General features: G+C 34.5%; 1 protein-coding gene across 1 annotated transcript in view; it reads right to left on the minus strand.

The window, feature by feature from the left end:
* Positions 1-514: 514 nt before the first annotated feature.
* The window catches only part of LOC134529183 (small G protein signaling modulator 2-like), a 312,573-nt gene continuing 288,720 nt past the window's right edge, over positions 515-24,367 (minus strand). Inside the window, exon 25 of the mRNA XM_063363019.1 lies at positions 515-2,609. Within this exon, the coding sequence (XP_063219089.1) occupies positions 2,521-2,609 (89 nt within the window). The 3' untranslated portion in view covers positions 515-2,520. The remainder of the gene's footprint in view (positions 2,610-24,367) is intronic.

A 24,367-nucleotide genomic window follows, 5' to 3' on the forward strand; every position in this document is an offset into this window, starting at 1 on the left:
TCCTTGTGGCCTAATGATATGCCTAAATTTAAAAAATGGTGGGGAATATTGGCCAGGGATATTTAACACTGCCTAATATGTTAGTCTTGAAAGTGTTTAACATAGAATGATAGTACACTGAGTATCTTTTCCCTATTAATTACAAATTTAGAGACTTCTCCCTTTTAGTGACTTAAATGTTTCTTGTAGGTATCTGCAAAGTTTATAGGTTTTCCATAAGGTATTGCCAATGTAACCTGAATGTCAATGTTTGCCTTAAAAAGTAAAATACTATGGATGGCTAAAGTGGAAAAAAATGTGTGTTGTGATTTTGAAATTCGTTTACATATCTGGTTATTCTGCAAGGATGTGACTTGTGAGAAAAGGGTGAATAATAACTTAAGTAAAAGTTTTGTTATGTTAGCTTAACTACTGTAATAGTAATCATTGTATATCATATATTTATTTTAATAATATTTTATATATACTCATTATTAATGTAGCTAATCTAACCTAACCCAACATATCTTTCACTTTAGTTATTATTTTACCTTATTTTTCCACATGCCGCTACTCTGCAGAATTACCACAGTTCTCTGTACGTACACTACAAAATGTATCAATAGTTTGTGTGATAAGATACAAATATTTATTACACTTTACAATAACACTTAGTTCGCAAATACTTATATAAACAGTATTTATCCAATTTTCTTAATATCACAGTATTTACCAGAATACAAGACCTCTCAAACTTATGAGACCTATAATTTTTCCTTTAATCAATCAGGAAAAAATGTTTTGTAATGACATGATATATGCATTTTATCAAGTACTTTTGAAGCACTTACAGATTTTACATTACAACTAAAGTTTAATATGTATTGAAATCAAAACAAAAAACTTAGGCTAAACTGAATTTTCCAAGAATTGTTGAAATTCATAAACTTACTTTTAATACAGCATCTTAGTGATGTGCCAAAAATCTATAAAAACATTTTTAATGCTATTTTTTTGGCTGTATATTAACAATATACTTGAATTAGCATATTTAAAAATTAGTAAATTTCCAGTTATTTTTCACTAGCTTTTTGACATGATCATATATACAAAGAGAGACAGCTAGATAGAGTGCTATGCCCTGCATAAAACAGTTCTTTAGAATAAGTAGGTATAGAAGTGCTACATGCATTTGTAAACTCTTTGCATTCATAGACTGATATGCCGACCTCTGTAGCGAAGTCGGATGCACACTGGCTTACGGTGCCAGGGGTTCTGGGTTTGAGTCCTGGGTAAGGCATGGGTGTAAATTTGAATGCAGATATTTGATTGCTAAAAATATGATAAAGAGATCTGAATACGAAAAATTATGGCAGTTGGCACAAGCTGTAGGCCACATAGCACATAAAAAAAAGGGCTAGATATGGGTATAGACCTTGCACCCAAGCTGTGCAGTAGAACAATTTTTTGACGCTTCATTTAACTGCTTATTTGCCAATAGAAATACATATCACATTTGTGTCTCATGATGGCTGCAGCTGGTGCATTTATGAGGTTATTAAATCTAATTGCACTTTGTATGCCCACATTTCAATGCAGCTAGGGCTTAATATTTCTTTACTTATGGCTTTTAATATGTTCTGCATTAAATTACTACTTTACATCTAATACTTTCATCAAAAACATGTCTATTTGAGTACCATTTGTAAACACATGGCCTTGTTGACAACAGATGGTTTTGAAAGTTCTGAGGGGAAATTGTTATCCAATGTTAATAGCCTTATGCATCGAAGTCCAGAATCAGTCTATAACATTTACACATTGTTCATCATGTGATATTCTATGACATTTTGAAAAGCACAAACTTGGGGGTTAATACAGACTATGTATATTGTTAATATTTGTCAGTCACTTATTAAATAATTAAATATAGTTATTGTATCCAAGCACATATTAGGTTTACTTAATTTAATTACACTGCAGTTATTGATAATGTTAATTAAATAACTTGTGCACTCTTAGTTTTAACATACGGGGCAGGTAGTACAAAATATTAATACTGTAAATTTCACGAGATATTTTTAAGCAAGTTGATTTGGAATTTATTATGCTCTAAGCTAGCGGAAAATTCATGTCTAGCATTCAGGTAAATAGTGTACATGATTTTTAAAAGAAATTGAATGCCAGTTAAAGGCTTTTGATTGCATTCTTGTTGGCAGGCAGGCATTTAGCTTATTGATTTGTTATTGGAATACGTAGTTTGAAGTTGAGATCATTTATAGATTTAAATGCAACAATGGTATGTAATACATTATCTTATTAACATAAAACATTAACACATCTTCCAATTAAAATATTTTATATAATAACATATATTCTCTTTCTATTTTCAGTAACTTGTGCAGTTGATAAGTTTTTACACATAACTTTTTATTTTTATACATATATGAATTTTATACGATCATAATTTTACACAACATTAGATTGGAGTTTTCCAAACACATAATTCAGGTAAATTTGTTACAATACATATAAAAATACTTATTTGTTTTCAATAAGCGTTTGAAGTTGCAGTACCAAATCACGGGCAAGTTTAAGAATGATTGTGGAATCATGTCTCTCAGCCATTTCTGAAAACAAACACATTTAATTAAGAAAAAAAGTGTAAAGAAATTAGTATAAATTATATTTTTATGCACTATGATAGTAAATCCTACAAATGCATTAATGTTCACTGCCACATAAAAACATACAACTGTGCTAGTAAATAAATATTCTTAATACAAAATATCAATGTATACTCTATAAATGAGACCCAACACAGTAAAAAAAAAATCAGTGATCTTGGGAAATGCCAAAAACAAGAAGGAAACACAAGATATGTTTTTCTCTACTAGTTATAGACGAAAACTTTCAATCCCTGAAAATCATGGATTCAAATATTTTGTATATAAATATCACAAATTATTAGCTACAGGACAACAAATTATTCGTTTGTGCTCTGTCGAAACCATGTTATGTTTCTGAAATGCGAGTGTATCTCAGTTGCTATAAATATAATGCTGTGAAATAATTCACATACCACACAAAATGTGTGAACACTGGATGGCTGTGACCATATTAAACATTATTGAACCCTCTTTGAATGATTCTTGCAAAAGGGGAATATTGATTTAAAAAAATAGTATAAACATACAACTTAACTGTTTTATACTGGTAGTCATAGGAAAACCTTAAGAATTTACAATAAAGATGAATTCATTAAAACCAGGATAGCAAACCAAAATCAGCGGATGTCAAATATTAAATGCCTAGACAGCACAGAGAATTCTGTGGAAGGAATTTACAGGGTTCCCACGCTCCTTGAAAGTCCTTGAAAAGTGCTTGAAATGGTTTTAAGTAATCAAGGGCCCTTAAAAGTGCTTAAAATAACATTTAGGTGCTTAAAAGTGCTTGATAAAATTTACACTGTTTATAAGAGTTATTAATTACGTTGTATTTATTCAGGACAAGTTAAAAGTGGGGAACCGCAATTTAATTTTGACGATATTTATGGTACGTTCAAATAGTTTTTACATAGATTAATGCCCCGTTTTTCGACGGCATACGATAAGATATCTTCCATGTACTATTTTTATCGGCAGTTATGGTGTGATCAATGTTTTTGTTCTGATAAAAATTCAGTATAATGTTAAACTCGGCCAGTTTGCAATGTTACTGTTCCTCCAATAATCCCTTTTCTTTCTGTTTGTAAGTAATAGACAGAGAAAAAAAAAACGATTCTGCACGTGTTTGAAATATACGTACTAAAATTATTTCATAATATTTGGATCCTTGAAATTTTTGAAAATGTCCTTGAATGTACTTGAAAAGTGCTTGAATTTTTTTAGCTAAAAGGAGTGGGAACCATGATTTAGTCTTAAACACTACAGCAGAGATGAACACAGTTGGCTAACAACAACAAGACTGTTACTGCAAGAACAGTAAATACAAACAAATAACAACCTTGGACGATACAGTGATGCACAGACTAACCCAGCAATGAAACTAAACAGATATTCTGAACAACACAATTATGATAGCATAAACAAACATTGTAGGTTTTCTACAACAAAACTGTTGCAATGTTTCAGGAACTGACATCTGCACTAGTCATCAGGCACAAATAGATTGATTGTAGACAATGGGAAACAAAGGTTTGTGTGTATTTGACTCTCTCTCCTGGCACAGTTTTTCTATGACAACCAGTGTTATTCAGCAATGGAGTACGTCCAAGGAATTATTTTAATCAATTACTATACCTAATACACTTGTCACCATATTTTCTATGCACTGTCTTGAAATTGTCTCAATTGAAGAAGTTCCAGCAATATGGCCTTTCATATGGAGAATAATCTTGTTAAATCATTGTTTGTCAAAAAATTATTCAAGCAACAAGGTGCATGAATTTTAAATGGTGTTAGTATTAAGTTTTATGAAATGTGATGGTATAAAATACAGCTAAACTGTGATTACACTTTTTGAATATCTGTGATTTTTAGCTGTGATCCAGTCACAGTTGAAGCACTTCTTGTTGTCTGCTGTAGGTAATAGGGAAAGTATCTGAATAAATGGCATGTGGTAATGACATAATATAAAAATTGCAAGTCATTTCAAAATATATACACATAAAGAGTTAATTTAATACATTACTGCATATCATTGAAGTATTATATAAAAATAAAGTTTATTACAAAACAGCCAATCATAAACCAAATGTTAGTAAGGTGCATCGGGGCAAGTGCGTTTTCGGGGCAAGTGCGTAACTGTCAAATAATTCCCAATTATTTATAAATACAATGCTGCCATCTGTTGAGCAAGTTCTAAACAACACTCTGTTCCATATACAAACCATAGAGTCATGCCATTGTATATTGCTTTATCTATGGAAACTCATAAAGAGAGACATGTGTTACTAATTCTGATGTCAAGTTGTGAAGGGTTTTTTCTATCTGCATCCATCCACAGTTATTAATGAATTTCCTATCTTTTTACGAGGTAAGTACATGCTTTACAGGTTGTAATTATACTGAATATTTACAGTTTTCTAATATCTTCAAGAAATTCATATTTAAACCTAGATCTGCACTTCCCCCAACATTATTGTTTCCTTGTGGAAGTGCAGATTAAAATGGTGGGGTAAGTGCCAAGCATCTGCACTAACCCCACAAAATTATAACCTGCATGCCAGCTGAAAGTCACTGTTCACCATTTGGCGAACTGGGGCTTGGACTAAAAATACTTCTGTCGTTATTTTAAAATAATAATATTGAATATTATGAATACAAAATCTGTTATTCATTTCTTGCTTCTTTTCAGTGAAATTATATTCCCTCTCAACATGGTAAGATTCCGAAAGAGGACAGCTGACAAGGGAATGCAGTATTCAGCTGAGAATTTAGCCAAAGCAGTTTCTGAGGTACAGTCAGGAAGCAGCACAGTTTACAATGCATCAAAGGTATTTAATATTCCTTATAATACTATCAACAATCGTGTAAAAGGCAGAAGACACTCAAGGACGACCTCCTGCTTTATCCCTTGCTGTGAAGAAAAACATTGCAGATGGGCTGAAAGAAATGGAGAGATGTGGACTTGGCCTAACTAGGAATGACATAATGTCACTTGTTGGGGACTTTATTAAAGGAAACAATATTACTACTCCATTTAAGGATGGCTGTCCAAAAAGTGATTGGTTATATGCATTTATGAAACGCAACAATTTGTCAGTTAAAAAACCACAGAGTGTCGAAATTGGCAGGCGCCGTTGCATTGATCCATTTGTAATTAGTGATTATTTTGATTTACTCGAGGAAACTATTAAAACGCCGGGCCTTGAAAACCTTCCTCATCTAATTTTTAATCTAGATGAGACTGCTTTTGCCAGACCCCCTACCAAAACGAAAATTGTTGGGGAGATTGGATATCCCTCGACTCGAACTGTCAGTTCCCCTGGGGGAGATAACATAACAGTCCTTTTGACAGCCAGTGCAAGTGGCAGAAAACTTCCTCCTGTTGTTGTATTTAAGGGGGTAAATATTTGGGATGACTGGATCCCTCCAAGAGATCGTCTTTATCCGGGAATGTCATTTTCAGCGACGAAAAATGGGTGTATGGAATCCCAGACATTTGAGAAGTTCTTTCAGAAAATGTTTTTACCATTTCTTGGTGAGGAGAGGCCAGCATTGGTGATGTGTGATGGTCATAAAACTCATGTGTCATTACAAGTTATAGAACTGGCTAGACGTGAAAACATCACTATTTTGGTTCTGCCCCCTCATTCATCTCACATTTGCAGCCACTTGATTTGAGTGTAATGAAATCTCTGAAAACTGACTGGGACATCAGTCTGGTTAACTGACCAAAATGCCATGTTGGCCAAAAGTTGAACAAAAGATAATTTCTTGAATTGTTGTCGTTATTATGGACCCAATTAGAGCCAACAGTCATAATTTCAGGGTTTCGAAAGGCAGGGATTTATCCCTTTAATAGGGATACGATTCCACAAAACATATATGATCCAGCTGCACTTCGTCGTTGGAAGGCGAATAAGAATCAACAGGACAGAGGCCCAGGTGAAGAAGTGGCCAAATCAATGGACAATCACTGTGACTGCCCTTCTAATCCTGTAGTTGATACTCCACCAATTCAGGATGTTTCTTTGGATTCTGGTGATTTGCACGAAGAAATCTCACAACTTCCTGCTGTTTATCCATGTCAATCGACATCGACAACCTCAGACGCAATGACTCCGTATATAGGACAAACTTTTCGCGAATTGTTGTTGGGAACTGTACAGAACCACAACAATAAAAACAATAATTAAAAAAAAACAGGGTGGTCAAGGGAGCTGGAATCATAACATCTGATGATTTTTTTCTCACAGCTGACAAAACAAAAAGAAGAGAAAGAGAAGCAACAACAGCTGAAAGAGTTGAGAAAAATTGAAAAGCATAACAAAAAAAGAACTATGAAATTGGGGAAAAAGAACGCCAAAAAGAAAACTATGTCCAAAGTAATATCAAGCTCATCAGAATGTAATGATGATTTCAGTGTCAGAGATTCTGATAGTGATACAGTAGAGGCATTAAGACAGTCTATCATGCAGCAGGAAGAAGATGATGCATTTTTTGAGTTTGCAACAAATGAACAATTGAACATAGGTATCAATGAAGAGCAGTTTATTTCAACTGGAACCAAGCAGAAGGAAAAACACACAACCGAAGAAGAACGACTGAAAGTTGGTGAGTGGGCTGTAGTCAACTTTTTGGGGAAAAAAAGTATCAAACATTTTGTTGGTAAAATTTTGAATTTCGAGGCTGGAGACCCTATTGTCAAATACACGAGGAAACACTCGTCTTCTGGGACTGCCACCACTTAGCCTAAAATCGTTCAGCCTAATACCCTCTCTGAAACACTATTCAGCCTAAAGTCACACAGCCTAAAGTCACACAGCCTAAAGTCATTAAGCCTAAAATCACTCAGCCTAAAGTCATTCAGCCTAAAGTCATTCAGCCTAAAATCTTTCAGCCTAAAGTCACTTAGCCTAAAATCATTCAGCCTAAAGTCGTAGAGCCTAAAATCATTCAGCATAAAGTCGCTCAGCCTAAAGTCACTCAGCCTAAAGTCGTTCAGCCTAAAGTCACTCAGCCTAACGTCGTTCAGCCTAAAGTTGTTCAGCCAAAAATGTTTAAGTCTTATGTTTTAAGTATCTGACTGCTGTAAAACCGTTATTTTTTATTACAAACGCTCAGTGATTGTAGTGCCATCTAGGAAGCAGTGTTGGAACTATTCTCGAAACCTAACTCTCGAGATGCAAAGCAAAATGTCTGACATCTGGTAAGGGATTGGGGAACCCACATAATAATGATAAGCAGCATGTGCTCATATGTTTGCATGCATGAAATAGGATTAAATTTGAGCCGAAGAAATAATGACAGGAGACACTTCAGTATAATATACCATATATAAAAATCACTAACAATTTGTATTTAGCAGCTATATTTTCTTAAACCTAAAATAATAACTTTGGAAGCAGTCAATATCGAACTGTGAACACAAGCTTTGCACCATTTATTTGTGAAATTTTTCCACGTTTTTACACATACATAATAATATAGGGGTAACTCAATAAAAGAACGTGTAAATATTAAATTTTATTATCAAGGAATTATAAACATAATCGTAACACACTAACAAATATTCAAGTTTATCACAAATTCGGTAACAAAGTAAAGAGCATGACAGCGTATATACTGTACGAAAACTTTGGTACGTGGACGAGTTTTTATGGTATTGGCCATAGTTCTATTGTAGTACGACTGTACACTAAATTTTTAAAACAATAGAATGTGTTGCCTGCAAATGCATTTAATATAAACTTATTATTGTAAGCACTGATTAATCGCTTACATATCACATATCTGTTTCTCAGTTTTTGGAGTAAGTTTTCATTTGTATAATTGCGGATTTTTTGACACTTTATATTGGGGTTTTTATTGTAGAAATATGTTTTATTTATATCGCTATTAATAGCATTACTTAAACGAAACCATGACTTAGATCGTACGACCTGAAATATTTATTTTTATGAACGTAATGCAACATGTAAAATTTTCAAATTTCTCGATTTTCATTATTATCCTATTTACGTAATTTTTTTATGTTAAATATTTTTTATTACGACACAACTATGTTAACATTTTGATAAAAAGTTGTCTTGATATCATCCACATGTATATTACCTCTATGCTTTGTGTACCATACTTAAATTTTGTTATGGCACCAATTACGCCAGTTATATAGAGCTGTGAAGTCCGGGATTTGTATTTCGAATGATTTGCAACTTCCCGAATCCCTGCCATTAATAATGTATGATGGATACTTGTTATTTCCTATTTGTGATGGAATGTGTATGTGACGCTATTAGTTTTTCGGCATTTTTGAACATTAACGGCGTTAGGTACCTGCCATCTTCGGAAAAATCCGCTGGGGCGTGTTGGCAATGTCAAGGGTGCGATGAGATCTACAACTTATTTCGCGACCTACCATGTTGCCATGCTTAAAGCCAGTAAAAGTCGGGAATAACGTCTGGGTCCCCGGCCATTCCTCCCTTTGACAGCTAGTCAATACAGCAGAAACTCTACATAACAACTTGGCCGGGGGAATTCCTAGTAAACCTTTAGTTTTTTTTTAAAGTTGTTATTCTACTATACTTGTGCATCCAAGCCCAAGGCAAATTATGTGACTATTTAAATTTTTATTCTGCGTGTATATATAATGATACTGTCTAGGAACTGGATAAATTACCACATCACTTTTAATATAAATACGAAGTAAATAAAAAGATGGCCTTGAAATACATTACGAGAGGGAAAAAAAATCGTTATTCAGAAGGTATCAATTTACAAAAGTGAGTAATTGTTGCTAAGATACAGGATACGATTGAATTCGTGGTAACTCTTTTGTCGTTCATGCAACTTATTGTCCACGTGTTTTGTAGCAAACAGCAAAATAAATCAATATATTAAACGAAATCAATAAATATTGTTTATCTCATTAGAACATGGTTTGTGTGCAATTATATTATTGTAACTGTTATGTTTATCTCTGCTCCCATTATTACTATCATAGTGAATATAAAACGATTTTTTGACAGAATTGTGTTGAACTGCAACTTAAGTCAGAGTTATGGCAATTTTTAAAAGCTTTTTGAAGTATAGAATATCGTTTCATTTGTACAGTACAAGTATAGATTTGTGACATCGTTATTGCTTGTCAAACCAAGTTAACACAGTATAAATTTTCTGCTCCTACAAAACTGTCTGATTATTTATAATTCTGATGGCAAGTGCCATGCCATCGTGTTCATAAAAGCACGGTAGGTGGTAGCTTCATGTGTATACTGTTGGCAGTATTTATGTAAAAATAGAAGGTACTGTTATTGATAGATGAAAGAAAGCAAATGCAATGTGCCAACATTTAATGTATAATTGCTTATTAAAAGAAACATCAATTTTAAAAATTATAATAAAAATTTAAGATGTTGTTAAAGTCACGCCGTCAAAATGATACAGACGTTGGTAAAATCATACAAATATAAAACCGAAAACCGTTTCACTAACAGGTTAAGAATGTACTACTAAACATTATTTATGGAGAAAACGAAGTGGTAGGGGAGTAACATAAGTATTTTCTTACTGTTTTGAAAGCAACCGGCTAAAATTATTTAGCATATTCGAGACCTTCAGGCGCACAAACGCTATACATCCGTACTGAGTGCCTCGCACGTCTACGTGCAGGCCACTGGCAATGGGTGTAGTATTTTTTTACGTTTACAGCATATCTTAGTACGCATTTGTCTGTAAAGGATTAATTTATTTATGTATATATATAATTTCTACAAGATTAATATATATTACAGCCTATATAATTCTACAAGATTTCGGAAACGTAAAAGTATGGGATGGAGTACAGTTGTTTGATGGTGATAACAGCTAAGCAAATCAAAATAAAGACTATTTTAGTGTAGTATTCATTGATCATTGATATATATATATATATATATATATATATATATATATATATAGAGAGAGAGAGAGAGAGAGAGAGAGAGAGAGAGAGAGAGAGAGAGAAAACGTTAATGTAAGGCAGTCAACAACAAAACGTGCCAGAAGATGAGCGCAGTATCCTGTAACCAACCGCGGCCTCTCGTCACATAGGCTACTGTAAATAAATTGTTACGTTGATGTATTACGTTTCTTCGTTTTCTGCAGGTTATCTACCACGCTAGGCCGGTACCTGACTCGCATACCTCTGGGTTGCTATCAAGGGTAGCATGCACGGCCAGTATTAGCTATTTACATAGTAGAGCTAACATTCTTCCAGCTACGTTGAACCGAAATATGTTAACTAACAACAAACCAAATAAATTACTGAATATGGCAGGGCTGCATAGTATGAGAAATCACGTGGTAAACATGTTAACAATTTTTTTTCACAAAAAGCTGCAGCTGTAAGGACGAAAAGACTGGGGGTTATACATGTAAAAAAAAAAAATCTGCGTTTTCTAAATGTGATAATATGAAAAGTGCATATAAATATAACATTGCTTGGTAGTACGATAAACAATATTATATTAATGACTATATAAAAACTTGATAATGACCGGATATTTTGTCAATTATTTAGTGAGCAAGCAAGTTGCATATATTAGGGCGTGTGTCAGGTCGTGTCTCAATTGGTTTAGAGTACTCTGTCGTGCTCAGGTTTCTACGACATTTATTCATCGTACAGAGCACTCTGGCCGTCTCGATAATGCGCTGAGAGAGTGCGAAAGAGCGAGAGTACCAGAGAAACCGATGCTATATACTTGCTGCACTCTCTCGTACTCTCTGCCATCCGCTATATTGTTTATATTTGTAGAACGTGGTTATTGCAAACGGTGGATATGTTAAAAATGGTGCTGAGACATCACAATATTTCAATGCAACAAAGCATTGCAGTTGTAATTTATTTTAATTTGTGCATACATTTTTTGCGCGTATCATGTGTTTTAAATGCATACTAACATTGCTTAGATATCGCATTGTCCCAATTCAGAATGCGAGAGCACGAAATAAGGATATAGCGAAATGATGCCAGGGGATGGATAGAAAGAAGTCAAGGCTAATCTTGGCTTCGCTCTCTGAGGAATGTTAACAAAGGAAGGGGAAGAAAGGTTAACGCTTGCCATAGCTGTGGATTTTCCGAGAAACGAGAGGGTGGCGGGAGGAAGCAATTTTGTTTACCTGATTCAAGAAAGAACTGCAATGTCCGATTGCAGCGCATTTCAATAACCGGGATTCGCGCCTAGGACAGTTAGGGTGGAATTCATAGTGAACTTCGTTGTTTTCAAGTAATACTTCATGAAGTAATACTTGTTGAAGTACAACTTATTGTGATTTCATAGTCACTATAAGACATAAGTACTTATTTCTCAAGTATTCATAAACAAATAAGCAATACTTACTGTATAAACTGTTCTTCGTCAAGTTTGTTTATTATGCATATGTTGTTAAATGCATAGGCAGATTGTAATTGTTCAGTTATTATTTCTATAGACATAGCCCATTTTTAAATTTCAGATTTCACATTTTTAGAACAGTTTGTTCATGAAAACTTAATTAAAAAGATAACTTTGCAGCTAGTTTGTAATCAGAACATCACCCTACATAACCTTTTTCATGTCTGCTTTGCGATGGATGTTGGCAAGTGCAACAATTTTGAACGACTTGTGGAGCACAAAATCTCCATTATTTGAACCAAAGCTGTGGAGTATTGAATGCTCCAGAATGCCGGAAAGCACGCAAAACCTACAAAAACATTTAAAAAAATTAATAAAAACTTATAATAGTTAAATTTTTAATTTGAAATGAAAATATATTTTAAAACAATATGTGAATATTAAAACACCGAAAAAGCTTGTTTCTATCATTTAAATTACAAAAGTATGGACAATTCACGACGCGAACAAAATGCATTAATTTTTTCGAAAACACATCACATTTCTCACCAAAAGTGCTACAAGCTTGCAAAAATAACAACATAGCTTTCAAGTGCCTGCCACCCAATTCAACACATGTTTGCCAACCACTGGATGTGGCCTTCTTTGCTCCACTCAAAAGTTATTGGAGGGAAATACTTACTAATTTCAAGCAGAGGAACTCGGGGAAGACTATGTCAATCACAAAGGCACAGTTCCCACATCTGTTAAATGCTCTAATGGAGAAAATTGCTCCTACTGCTAATAAAGCACTGCAGGCAGGATTCCGAAAGTGTGGGCTGTTTCCACTAAATCGCAATGAAGTCCTTCGAAGTCTGCCAGGTGGGAAAGGTAATGACTCCACTCTGTGTTTATCTCCATCAAAAAACATGTCTGCAACAGTTTTGGAGTTTCTCGAGGATATGAGATATTCCAGACCACAAACAACTGCAGGTAGGAAGAAAAGGCTCCGTGTAGAAGCAGGGAAAAGTGTTTCTGTTGCTGATGTACCACTCAAGGAACCAATTATTGATGGTGAACGCCCATCAACAAGTCAACCACCCAATAATAAAAGAAAAAGGAATGATAGCTTATCTTCATCAGAGGATGGATGTGTTCAGTATGCAGAGAGTGATGTAGAAACATTGGAAGTGGTTAGACAAAATCATGTGCAGAAGGAAAATGAAAATGAAGATTATTTCTTGACGGGTGCTTCAGAACTTCAAATAGAAACTTGGGTATTAACTGAATTCGCAAGCAAGAGAATCTGTAAACATTTTGTCGGCAAAGTAACCGAATCTACAGACTTGGAACAGGAACTGATCGTGACTTTACTTAAAAAATCTCAAGGGGGTTTCTTTATTTGGTCAGACAAGCCAGATGTTTCTGTCATTGACAAAGCACAGGTAATCAGAGTTCTTCCTGCACCAGTTGAAGAGAGAAGAGGCAGGTTAATGTTTCATGTAACGTTTGATAGCTTTAATGTTGGTTAAACTGTTCAACCGAACTTGTGTTTTTTTTAGTGACGTTGTTGGAGAATTTACAAATTGGTTGGCAAAATGAACAATTATGGAACTGCATGTAACATAACTATGGGTACCATAGATATGATGCTCTATTTAGGACTATTTTATATATATAATTCTTGTGTATTGCTATGTATTCATTATTTTGTGTGATCATATTCACCCCTTTAAAAATACACCATTTTCAGAATGTTTTGCATTGGTTTTGTGTTGTGACCATAGTGACCCCAATCAGTGAGGTGACTATGGTCACAGTGTATTATTTTTTTACTTAAATATATAGGTTCAAAAAAATTCATACAAATAGTATTTTGAAAGCCAGAATCAAGTACTGTGTTGTACAAATTTTTAATGAAATATATAATTAAATACAACAAATCTGGTATGAAAAAACCATTAAAAGTGACCATAGTCACCCTGCTTGACGGTATAACACATGATCAGATGATTTAATTACAGAGTACAATTATAGAGTGGCTAACCCAACTTGGAGACAGTCAAACTGCGATTAATATAATTGTGGTAACAAGCAAGTAGGGGAGAGTCTTACAGTACCGACCACCTTAAGTTTTTTAACGGTAATTTAGGTTGTGTGATTAAATATTGCATTTTAAAACATTAATCTGTTACCTTAACTAGTACTTTATAAAAACACGTATATAATGTTTCTTGAATTATATTAAAAGTCTTTTTATTTCCAAATATAAAAAAGCTTATTTTTGTAGAGTGCAAAAAAGTGTCGTCCAGTACCAACCAACAATTATTTTAAAAGTTTTAAGGTCTTATATACTAATATTTTAATAACAGTAACATTTTAATCCAACGAAAAAATGAAAAAAATTCACTACACTTGCTTAAAGATGAGTTCACTTTCTGCAAAGGTCACATTTAAAATATAATATGCCTTCTTGAGCTGTACATTCAACATGTGCCCAACCTTTACATTGGACACACTGCACCCAGTCTTCTTAAAATGATTCACTACACATGATACACTCTGTTTTGTCTTCTGTATGCTTTTTCCAATCAGAATTTTAACCAAAGTCTAGTTTCTTCATATATTTTCTAGTGATCTTCTCATCTTTCTTCCTTTCCATTTCTCCAGTGGTGCCGAAATTTATCGTCTTGATTTTTTCATTTCTCTTTTCATTTCTTTCAGCCCCTCTCTTCTCTGCTTTTATTCTTTTCTCTTCAGTAATTTTTCTTTTCTTTATAAGGTGTTGAGGTAAGGATCTCTGATTGTTGTGTTCGTTGGACTCTTTTTTTCATTTTGACCTCTGAAGGTTTATTGGAAGGAGATTTTTTTTCAATTATTTTGTTGAAATCAACATTTGCTGAAGAAGAAGACGAAGAACAAGGTAGTAAAAAATTTATATTTGAGATTTAATCGGGAGCTGATGATGAAGTATCTGGTTGGTGTTCAATGAGATTAGTTGGAGTGAGAACTGTAGAATATTTTGGTTGTGGTTCAGTTCGAATGGTCGGCGTGAGAGCCGATAAAATTTCCTGTTCTGATCGATTGTTTGGAGAGAGCAAAGAAGGACCTGGCTGCAGTTCATTAAGATCATCTGGATGAAGAGGTAATGCAGGTCCCGATTTGGAAACTATGCAGTTGAAAACATTCAAATTTGTAGTTGGCATTGATGTTGCAGACTGGCATTGATCCTCCGAAGTTACTGGAGTATCTTCATCGTCAGTAATCTTTGACTCTCGAAAGTGCTCAGAAGGAATGAAATCTAAATCTGAGAACACACCTGGGTTCAAAGGCCAAAGTCCTGTACATGCAAAAGCTGACTGTGCCAAATTCATTCTACAGATTGAAGTGTAGGCAGTGTTAACCAGACCAGCAACATCCCTCTGAGCAATTTTTAAAGGTCGATAGTTCCTCATCCAGGCACTACAAACTTTATTGAATGCCCCTTTGAAAGGCCGCATAACCACCCAATCCAATGATTGCAACTGATGTGTAGTGTGTGGCGGTAGGCTTATCATGTGAACGTTATTTTTCTTAGCAAACATGATAACATCGAGATCTTTATGGCCGCTGTGCCCATCAAGAATGAGGAGGACTGGTTCTTCCTTAGTGGGATGAGTCCTCTCAACAAATAATTCCAACCATTTCAAGAATGCTTTAGCAGTGATCCAGCCACTTTCCTCAGATGCAAAAATACTTCCTGAAGGAGCATATTTTTTTCAGAACAGCATCTACTCGTTGTTTATTAAGGAAAACAAAGAGGGGGAGGGGACAAAAATGTCCCCAGCAGCATTTATGCCCAGTAAAACTGTAACATGTTTCCCTCTTTCTCCTTATGTAATCTTGCTTACTTGCCTTTTCCTTTTTTGTGAGATCACCTTGACATCATTGTCATGAACAATTGAGACCCCAGTTTCATCACAGATGTGAATTCTATTGGCTAGGAAATTGTGTTTAGAAAGTAGCTCGGAATACTTATTAAATAAGCGATCTACTTGATGTTTGGTAAATCCTAAAGCTCTCTGAAGGCTTGTGGACTCTGGAGTTCTCAAAGAAAGCTCGGGATGACGAGCCATAAAGTCATAATAAAACTGCTTCCCAACTATTTTATGTTCCTTATTAAACTGGTGAGGCAACTTTAGATACTCAGGCCAATTGAATGCTAATTTCATAAATTCTCTCCTGCTGAAAGGCATGAATCTGTCATCTTGGTCTTGCATATAAAAAACAAGTTGTTTTTCCATTTCTCCATGAAAAGTTATTTGAAATCTGCCCATCTGAGGGGTTAAATTTACGGTTTTGCCAGTTTTAATGGCTCTCAGTCTATCTCCTAATGTGGTTTTTTGGAACAGAAAACATCTCAGCTGCTTGACTTTGTGTCATTGGGCGAAACAACTCCTTGTATTGCCAATCTCATATCGTCTTCTTTCCATTTTCCTTTCTTTCTTCTTTCATTTTCGGCCATTTTTCTCTGAAAAGAGAAAAAAAAAAGCTTAAATGATTTTATTTTGTTGATACATTTCTTGGTCGGTACTGGACGACAGTTGGGTGGTCGGTACTGTACGACAGCAAGGTCGTAACACTAATGCAAGCTGCACATTTATCTCGTGAAATATCACGAATTTAATACCATGTAATTTGACCTTATACTCAAGAGATTAAGTGGATGCTAAAAAAGAAACAATAACTTACCCCAGAAAGGAGATACACCTTCGTCAAATCAACTTATTGCGCACGAAATGTAAACAAACACATTCTCTGGCTCACGGTTCCCAAAACTATGAACAAAGACGGTAGTCGCCAAAGAATATAATCAATGAAGATAAAAGTTATTCACGAACGCCTGCAAAGTTCTGCTATCTAATGTCAGAAGTGAGAACTAGGAATGGTCGGTACTGTAAGACGGTCGGTACTGTAAGACTCTCCCCTAATTGTACAATGGATGTGATGTTTTCTTGGTGGTGTTTTGCAAATCAGTAGTGTTTGCAAAACTTGAATACAACAACCATGTGATTACATGACTAATATAAAAACCATCATTTTCCAAATGCCACTTTCGCTCAGTAGGACAAAACAAAAATGGTACAAGAAGAATTATTAGGAAAGGTTAATGAATCACACTTTATTGGGAGGATCCAATCCTCTCCTAAACCATCCTACCCCGTTACTGTAACTAGGTTATTATGTACACTACCTACTGACATTATTGCTTAGGTTTGGTGTTACAGATGATAGAAAGCATGTTTTTTTTTGTTTTAATTTAAGGTCTACTGTGCAAGATTTCCAACATGCAACCATAAGTTGAACTACAATTCTTTATGGAGTAGTTGACCTAAGTTGTGTAGTTGTTTGTGCTAATGGCACGTTCAGAGTTAACAGAGCTTTGTACTGTGAGTGGCCTATGGATCATATTTTCAGATACACTCTGAACTGACATTGCCACTATGCTTGGTTTTTGCTGAAAAAAAAAGCAGGGTAGTAGTTTTTTGATTTTCCCTACTACAGCAGCTTCAGACATTCTCCAAATCCTTATCCCCATCTTAAAGATCAGAAAATCAATTTTGTTTTAGAACAGGTAAAGATACAACTGCTGTTAGATCTCTAGTCAACATGGTTTTAAATTCATTGAACACTAACAACTTTATCCAAGCAAATATGCGTGAGTTGAGTAAGTCATTTGACTGTGTACCATAATATTTTACTATCCAAACTACAATTTTATTGTATATGTGTTGTTGAATTAAATTTTTTTAGGACATATATAATAGGACGAAAGCAATTTGTAGAAATATGACAAATCCTAATGTACCCTAACTTTTTTACATGTTTAAATTTCTTAATTTAAATTGCCTCAAGTTTCTTGTATTCCGTCACGTCGCGCTTATTTATATTCAAGTAAATAGCATTATTTCTTCAAAATTACAGTATGTTTAACACATATTTTAGAATTTACATTTTATAACCTTAAAACTATTTGCCGACTTTCGAGCCACCTAGCTCACAGTCAAAAACAATAACAAGCAAAATGCAAATGATTTTCGAAGGCGTTTTTTTCCAAAATATCTAAAAAGTGTGGTTGGGAAGTATTTCAAACACAAAAATCACAGCAACGTTGCCACATTTCAAGGTGAAGAGCCATCCAACTCTCAATCTTCGGGCGGTCAAATGGCAGATGTTTATAACTAGGAAAGGGTGGATTGCCGCCGGTAAGCCGCTGGGTGGGTGACAGCCGGCAGCTTGCCGGCAGTCATTCGAATGTCGTTTATAAATTCGGCCCTTAATCTTCTATTATCAGCATAGTTGTGGCAGTTTTAAATAGTTTCTTTAGTGCACGATGTCAAGCGTCACCACAAGAGAAGCCTACGAGGGAGTTATGGAAAATTTGTTTAATCAAATTGTCGACCCATACTTTTCGGAAGTGTATTTTGTACTAAAATATGTGAGTTTAATTCACGTCATCGCTCAAACGTTACTGGTATTCCTGAACTCGTGCTTGACGTATAATCGAATATATCTTAAAATGTACTAGCCCAGAGGTCCCGAGAAATGAGTTTCAGTTGATCTATTTACTGATTTACCCAGGGACTAATTCAAGTACTATTCACAAAAGTTAAAGTCCTAGTGAAGAATTTATTGTAAAGCTCTACAAATCTATGCAATTTTAATGGTAATTGTGTCTGTTATATGTGTGGTTTATGATAGCCAATGTTCATTTCTTGGACGTAAAGTCTTTCATTATTTTATTTTAACATTATGTGATATGGTGACAAGAACATTGTTATTGAATTTTCTTGCCACAAGACTTATTAAATTTATTATTAAATGTGTCTTGTTGCTAATTATTTCGTATTGCAGTGATTATTGTACCGTCTTAAGTTGTATTCTTAGGCTGGCGCTCAGTGACGTGTACTCAAAAAATCTCACAGATAACAAATTTTCTGACATTGTTGAACTTTAACTGCAAAAAACCATGCAAAATGCACACACTTCACAATTATTCAAAATAATTTAATATTATTGTAATATGACACATATCGCGTCGCAAGAAAGTTACATCTTCCTACAATATACCAATGCGAACCCTAAAACTTATTAGTGCAATTCTTCAAGAAAAATTGTTGTTAAACATGTCATCGAATACTTACAAAACTTTGAATTATAGGTACACATACAAAACATATTAAGAAAGAAAAGGACGCCAGTGTCAAATGGTAGCGTGGTGGATATAATATCCACAATTTATTCTAAATGTGTCTTTTAACACAATTTCAAGCCGTTCAGTATGGTTTTAATTTTTTGGCACAAAATAGCACTGAGTCTACAAATAACTAACCTGACAAAATGTTTTTTTTTTATTTATTAAAAATATGTTATAGATTATTTTTGTAATTAATGAACACATTCATTTAGAATCGACCTCTACCAATTAAGTCAAATGTTTGTATATTATTATTACATTTTCATAACGCTATGGCAATTCTCAACTTATTACTACTATTATTCTTTTAAGTATTTGCAACATATTTGTTGTGTTCGCCTTGCCAATTCATTATACATTAAAGTTTAATTTCTGTGGCTTTAGCTGTTATTGCCGCTGAATGAAAAGGTCGAAAATGTAGTGCTCATGGCACCATCTTCAGGTGAAATCTGACACTACCGTCCTCTACGATATATCGTATCAGTGCTGCCACCTAGGAATAAAATATGTTACTACATGAGATGCGAAGCGCACAAAACTTAAACTGTTATGCCATTGCGTATCAGAACCGTCACTCAGCCTAAAATTATTCAGCCTAAAATCGTTCAGCCTAAAAATACAACCGCTCACATACATTAACAGCCAAGATCAGAATTTCGTTCTGCCTAAAGTCATTCAGCATAAAGTCGCTCAGCCTAAAGTCACTCAGCCTAAAGTCGTACAGCCTAAAGTCATTCAGCCTAAAATAACTCAGCCTACAGTCACACAGCCTAAAATCGTTCAGCCTAAAGTCACTCAGCCTAAAGTCGTACAGCCTAAAGTTATTCAGCCTAAAATCACTAAGCCTAAAGTAACATAGCCTATAGTCACTCAGCCTACAGTCACTCAGCCTAAAATACATCCAGCCTAATTTTAGGCTGAAAATTTTTAGGCTCAGTGACGTGTACTCGTCTTCTGAAGATGGAACAACATTTAAGTTTCCTCTTAAAGAAGACATAAGTTCTCTGGACAAAAATGACATTGTCTGCATTTTGCCTCCTCCTAAGGATGGGAGAAGAGGAGAAGTGACATTTCATTTTGATTTCTCACATTATAATATCCAATAAATGAAGCAAAATGTGTTTAAATTTAAAGAATAAAAGCTTTTATATTAACTAAAGCGGTAAGAGGTTACCTTATAAAGTGGCAATATAATGAGTGCGCTGTAGGAAATAGAAAAATAAATAAAGAACTTTTGTAACTTCAGCAACTTTCAGTTTGTATTTAAGTAATTTTCTATAACTTACTGATAATTTTTCTCTACAGTTTATTAAGAAGGAAGAACTCAAAAACCCTGACAGAAATCCAATGTTGGTTCAACCATATTTTTTTACCAATTTAAAGTTCTGTGTTTAATTACCTATTACCTTTGTGTGTAATTTAGTTTCTTTATAAGAAATGTATTTTTGTTATTATGAGTGTTGTAAGTGGTCATTATGTTGTTAACTTATGTGTAAGTTTATTATGAGTATTTTGAATGCTTATATTATGTTGTTTACCATAATTGAAAATGTACAAAGCCCTTTCACCTGTCTCTCTTTTGTTTCACTCTGTTATGGTTGACTATGGAAAATGTTATATGTCAGTCAATTTTTATTGCATTTAAATATAAAAAATACAAAACAGACGTTAAATATTATGCTTTAACGCACTTCCCTTCCACAACTCTAAAAAAACTTGAAACACATGGAAAATAATACCCTGTTATGCACTTACCCCAACTTAGCGGGGCAAGTGCGCAACTTGGCACCGAATATAATTATTCATTATAAAAAATACGAACCTCAAAAAATTATGAAAATGTTTATATAACTTAAAAGAGAATATTCTGATGTGTGCTTTAAAATAAATTGTAGCAATTTTAATCTATACTAATATTATAAAGCTGAAGAGTTTGTTTGTTTGTTTGAACGTGCTAATCACAGGAACCACAGGTCCGATTTGAAAAATTCTTTCAGTGTTGGATACTACATTTATCGAGGAAAGCTATAGGCTATATTATATTATCAATAACATTAGGGATCCTTACTAAAAGTCCAATTTAGAATCAAATGCGTTGGAGGGGGTTAGATACAACATGCAGTACACGTACGAAGTGTGTGTTGACAATGCCGCAGGCGCTAGAAGTTTATTTCCTATTGCCTATTAACATTGTTGCCACGCACTAGAGGCCTTATCATTCTTAATTTTCCCATACAAGTAAAAAAACACCCGTGTGATATTAACAACGAAGCAATCAGTACCCTCATAAGAGTTCAATTAGTATTTAAATACTTTTGATCACTTTAAATCGCAAACCTAAACTATTGTTTTTTTTTTTTCCTCTCTCTGTGTTTAATTTGTTTTTTTATTGCCCTTTTTTTCAAGTATATATATTTTACAGACTTGAAAATTCACAGTAATGTTCCTTATGTTAGGCAGGATGACATTTTCCGAAAATTAGATCCCATGGGTGGTTAAAACCAGGCAACAGTGGGTACTTTGTCTGCATGAGAACAGGATTTTGCATTGTTCATGCCTTCTGCATCTCCATGGCAATGGGCATCGCGCGGCAGTGGCGTACCTACAAGGAGGGGCATGTATAATGAGCGGCGCAAGAGTGATCTGCCTTTAGACTGCCGTAGCGAAGTACGGGTACATCAGTTGTACGTTGCGTGCACGAGTCGGGAAACCATCGGTGCTATTCATTTTCTCTCCGGTACATTATACAGCATTGTAATAAATTTTCACTGAATTTTTTTTTATTTACCATTACTGTAAATGGGAGATGTGGCTTAATTTTTTCCATTAGTATAGCAGTGCGAAGCCAGGTCGGGCAGCTAGTATAGAAATAAACTGTAAATGGTCATTTAAAGTTGAATTTTGTAAATTCTACTATGCACTTGCCCTGATGCACCTTATTAGTAAGGAAATATTCTACATCATTTCTGGAAAATTACTATCATAACACTCACAATGTTTTTAAAGTAATAAAGTAATACTAAAATAAAAAATAAGGTGTGTATTTATGTGTGCACATTAGAAGTTAACTTCCCTTTCATTTAAGAGACAGAATTAATTTGAAATTTATTGCAACAAAAATTAATTAAATAAATACTCAGTATTAATTTTAAAAATATAAAAAATTGTAAAATGAACTATTTAATTTAGTAGAATAATAGAGAATAATTCAAAATGAATTTCAATATATATGCTGAATGTTTATTCTAATGTATTATTTTTAATTGTTTATTAAATAATAATTTAATAATTTATAATGTAAATAAATTATAGATACAGGAATATAACCTCATAAATATAAATACACTTGAAAATACTTGAAAAAGTTTATAGTAATTTACATCACTAACATTCACAATAAAAAAATGTTTTGAATTATAAGGACCAGTATTCAATATAAATCACTAGATTTTTGACCTGTTGGAAAAAGGAAGGGGGTGGGGGGGGGGGGGGCAATGAGATTAAATCTGGACGGATGAGAAACGAATAATTTCTGAGAAATAAGTAATTTCTGGAAAAGGTTGGGGGTTGTAAAAAGTGGTGGGAGGTCAGTATGCCATCTGCCACACCAGAGGAAGGGATGCCCTCGCGAGGTTTGAACCGAGGACTCCAAGCTCCATGACATAATTGTATTTTTAAAATTAAAATTTAATTAATTATATTTTTTTACAAATTTAATATTTTCCCGGAATTTATAGCATTAAAAATATGAATTTTCAAGATAGTGGACAGTTTTCAAAATGGCAGAAGTTCTTTTTATTAATTAAATTTTTTCATAAATTTAAAAATTTTTCTCTGTTTTTTTTCCTGATGAAAATGATAGATTTTCAAGATTGTGACTAACGAAAAGTGCAACACTAGGGAGTGGGACGTTCAATTCCAAAATGGCGGAATATTCTAGAAACGAAAATGGCAGAATGTTCTAGAAAAAAAGGTGGTGGAAAAACAAAATGGCAGATTCAATATGGCCACCGGGGTCAAGGTCAAAGTTATCCAAGATTGCTGCCGTGATGTCACGATCCAAGATAGCGGCCGACACCTTGACACCTCAACCAGGAACCAGGCACAGGACATATATTCCATGTAGTGAAATGAACACGTCCGCGTAGCAAATACAGTTTTTGCTGCTTGGCAAACATTGGCAACACTTCTGCGCACCGCTATGTTGGTTTGGTACCAGTGATTTTGGGCTTTGTTTTTGTTTACCGCGACGTGAATTTTCGGGCTTTATTGACACGTTCTACAGATAATTTATTTACGTTTGTGATTTAGTTTTTGCGATATTCGTGCAATGGCGAGTGGTCGTGAAAGAAACGCTTTAACAGTTGAGCAAATATGGAGTATTTTGAGGCAGTTTGACAACCACGTTGGATCGCATGTGGCCTTAGTCAAGGCATTGAATATTCCCGTGTCTACATTAAGCACAATTGTTCATAATCGAACGTCCATCGAAAATGCCGCAGAACGAAGTGGACCAATGGCAAAAAAAAATTAAAACTGTGAAGGTGTCCAAACACCAAGAACTGGACGGCTTGGTTAAGGAGTGGTTTGATGCTACACGGGCAGCAAACATTCCATTGGACGGCAGGTTGATTCCCGAGAAAGCAAAGCAGATGGCGGATCGCTTAGGCATTGAGTTTACCCCCTCAAATGGTTGGATTGATCGGTTCAAAAAGATATACAATGTTGTGTACCATACTGTTTGCGGTGAAAGCAAAAGTGTTGATCTGGAAACAGTTGAACACTGGAAAAACACTTTGCCAGGTGTGTTGAAGGGTTATCACCCTAAAGACAAATTTAATGCCAATGAGACCTTTTGTTTTTTTAATGTACTCTCCAACAAAACTTTAAATTTCAAAGGAGAGAAGTGTCATGGGGGGAAATTGAGCAAATTATGGCTGACTGTTCTGTTGTTTGTGAATTCTGATGCCACAGAGAAGCTGACTCCCATAGTTAGTGGGAAATCTTTAAAACCTAGCTGTTTTAAAGGAATCAAAACGTTCCCAAAAAATATTTTGCCAACAAAAAGGCATGGATGACTGAAGCCCCTTTCAGTTCCCAGCTCCATGCATTAGATGCCAAGATGGGGGTGC

The sequence above is a fragment of the Bacillus rossius genome, chromosome 2, assembly GCF_032445375.1.
Source record: "Bacillus rossius redtenbacheri isolate Brsri chromosome 2, Brsri_v3, whole genome shotgun sequence".
In the NCBI taxonomy this organism is placed as follows: Eukaryota; Metazoa; Arthropoda; class Insecta; order Phasmatodea; family Bacillidae; genus Bacillus; species Bacillus rossius.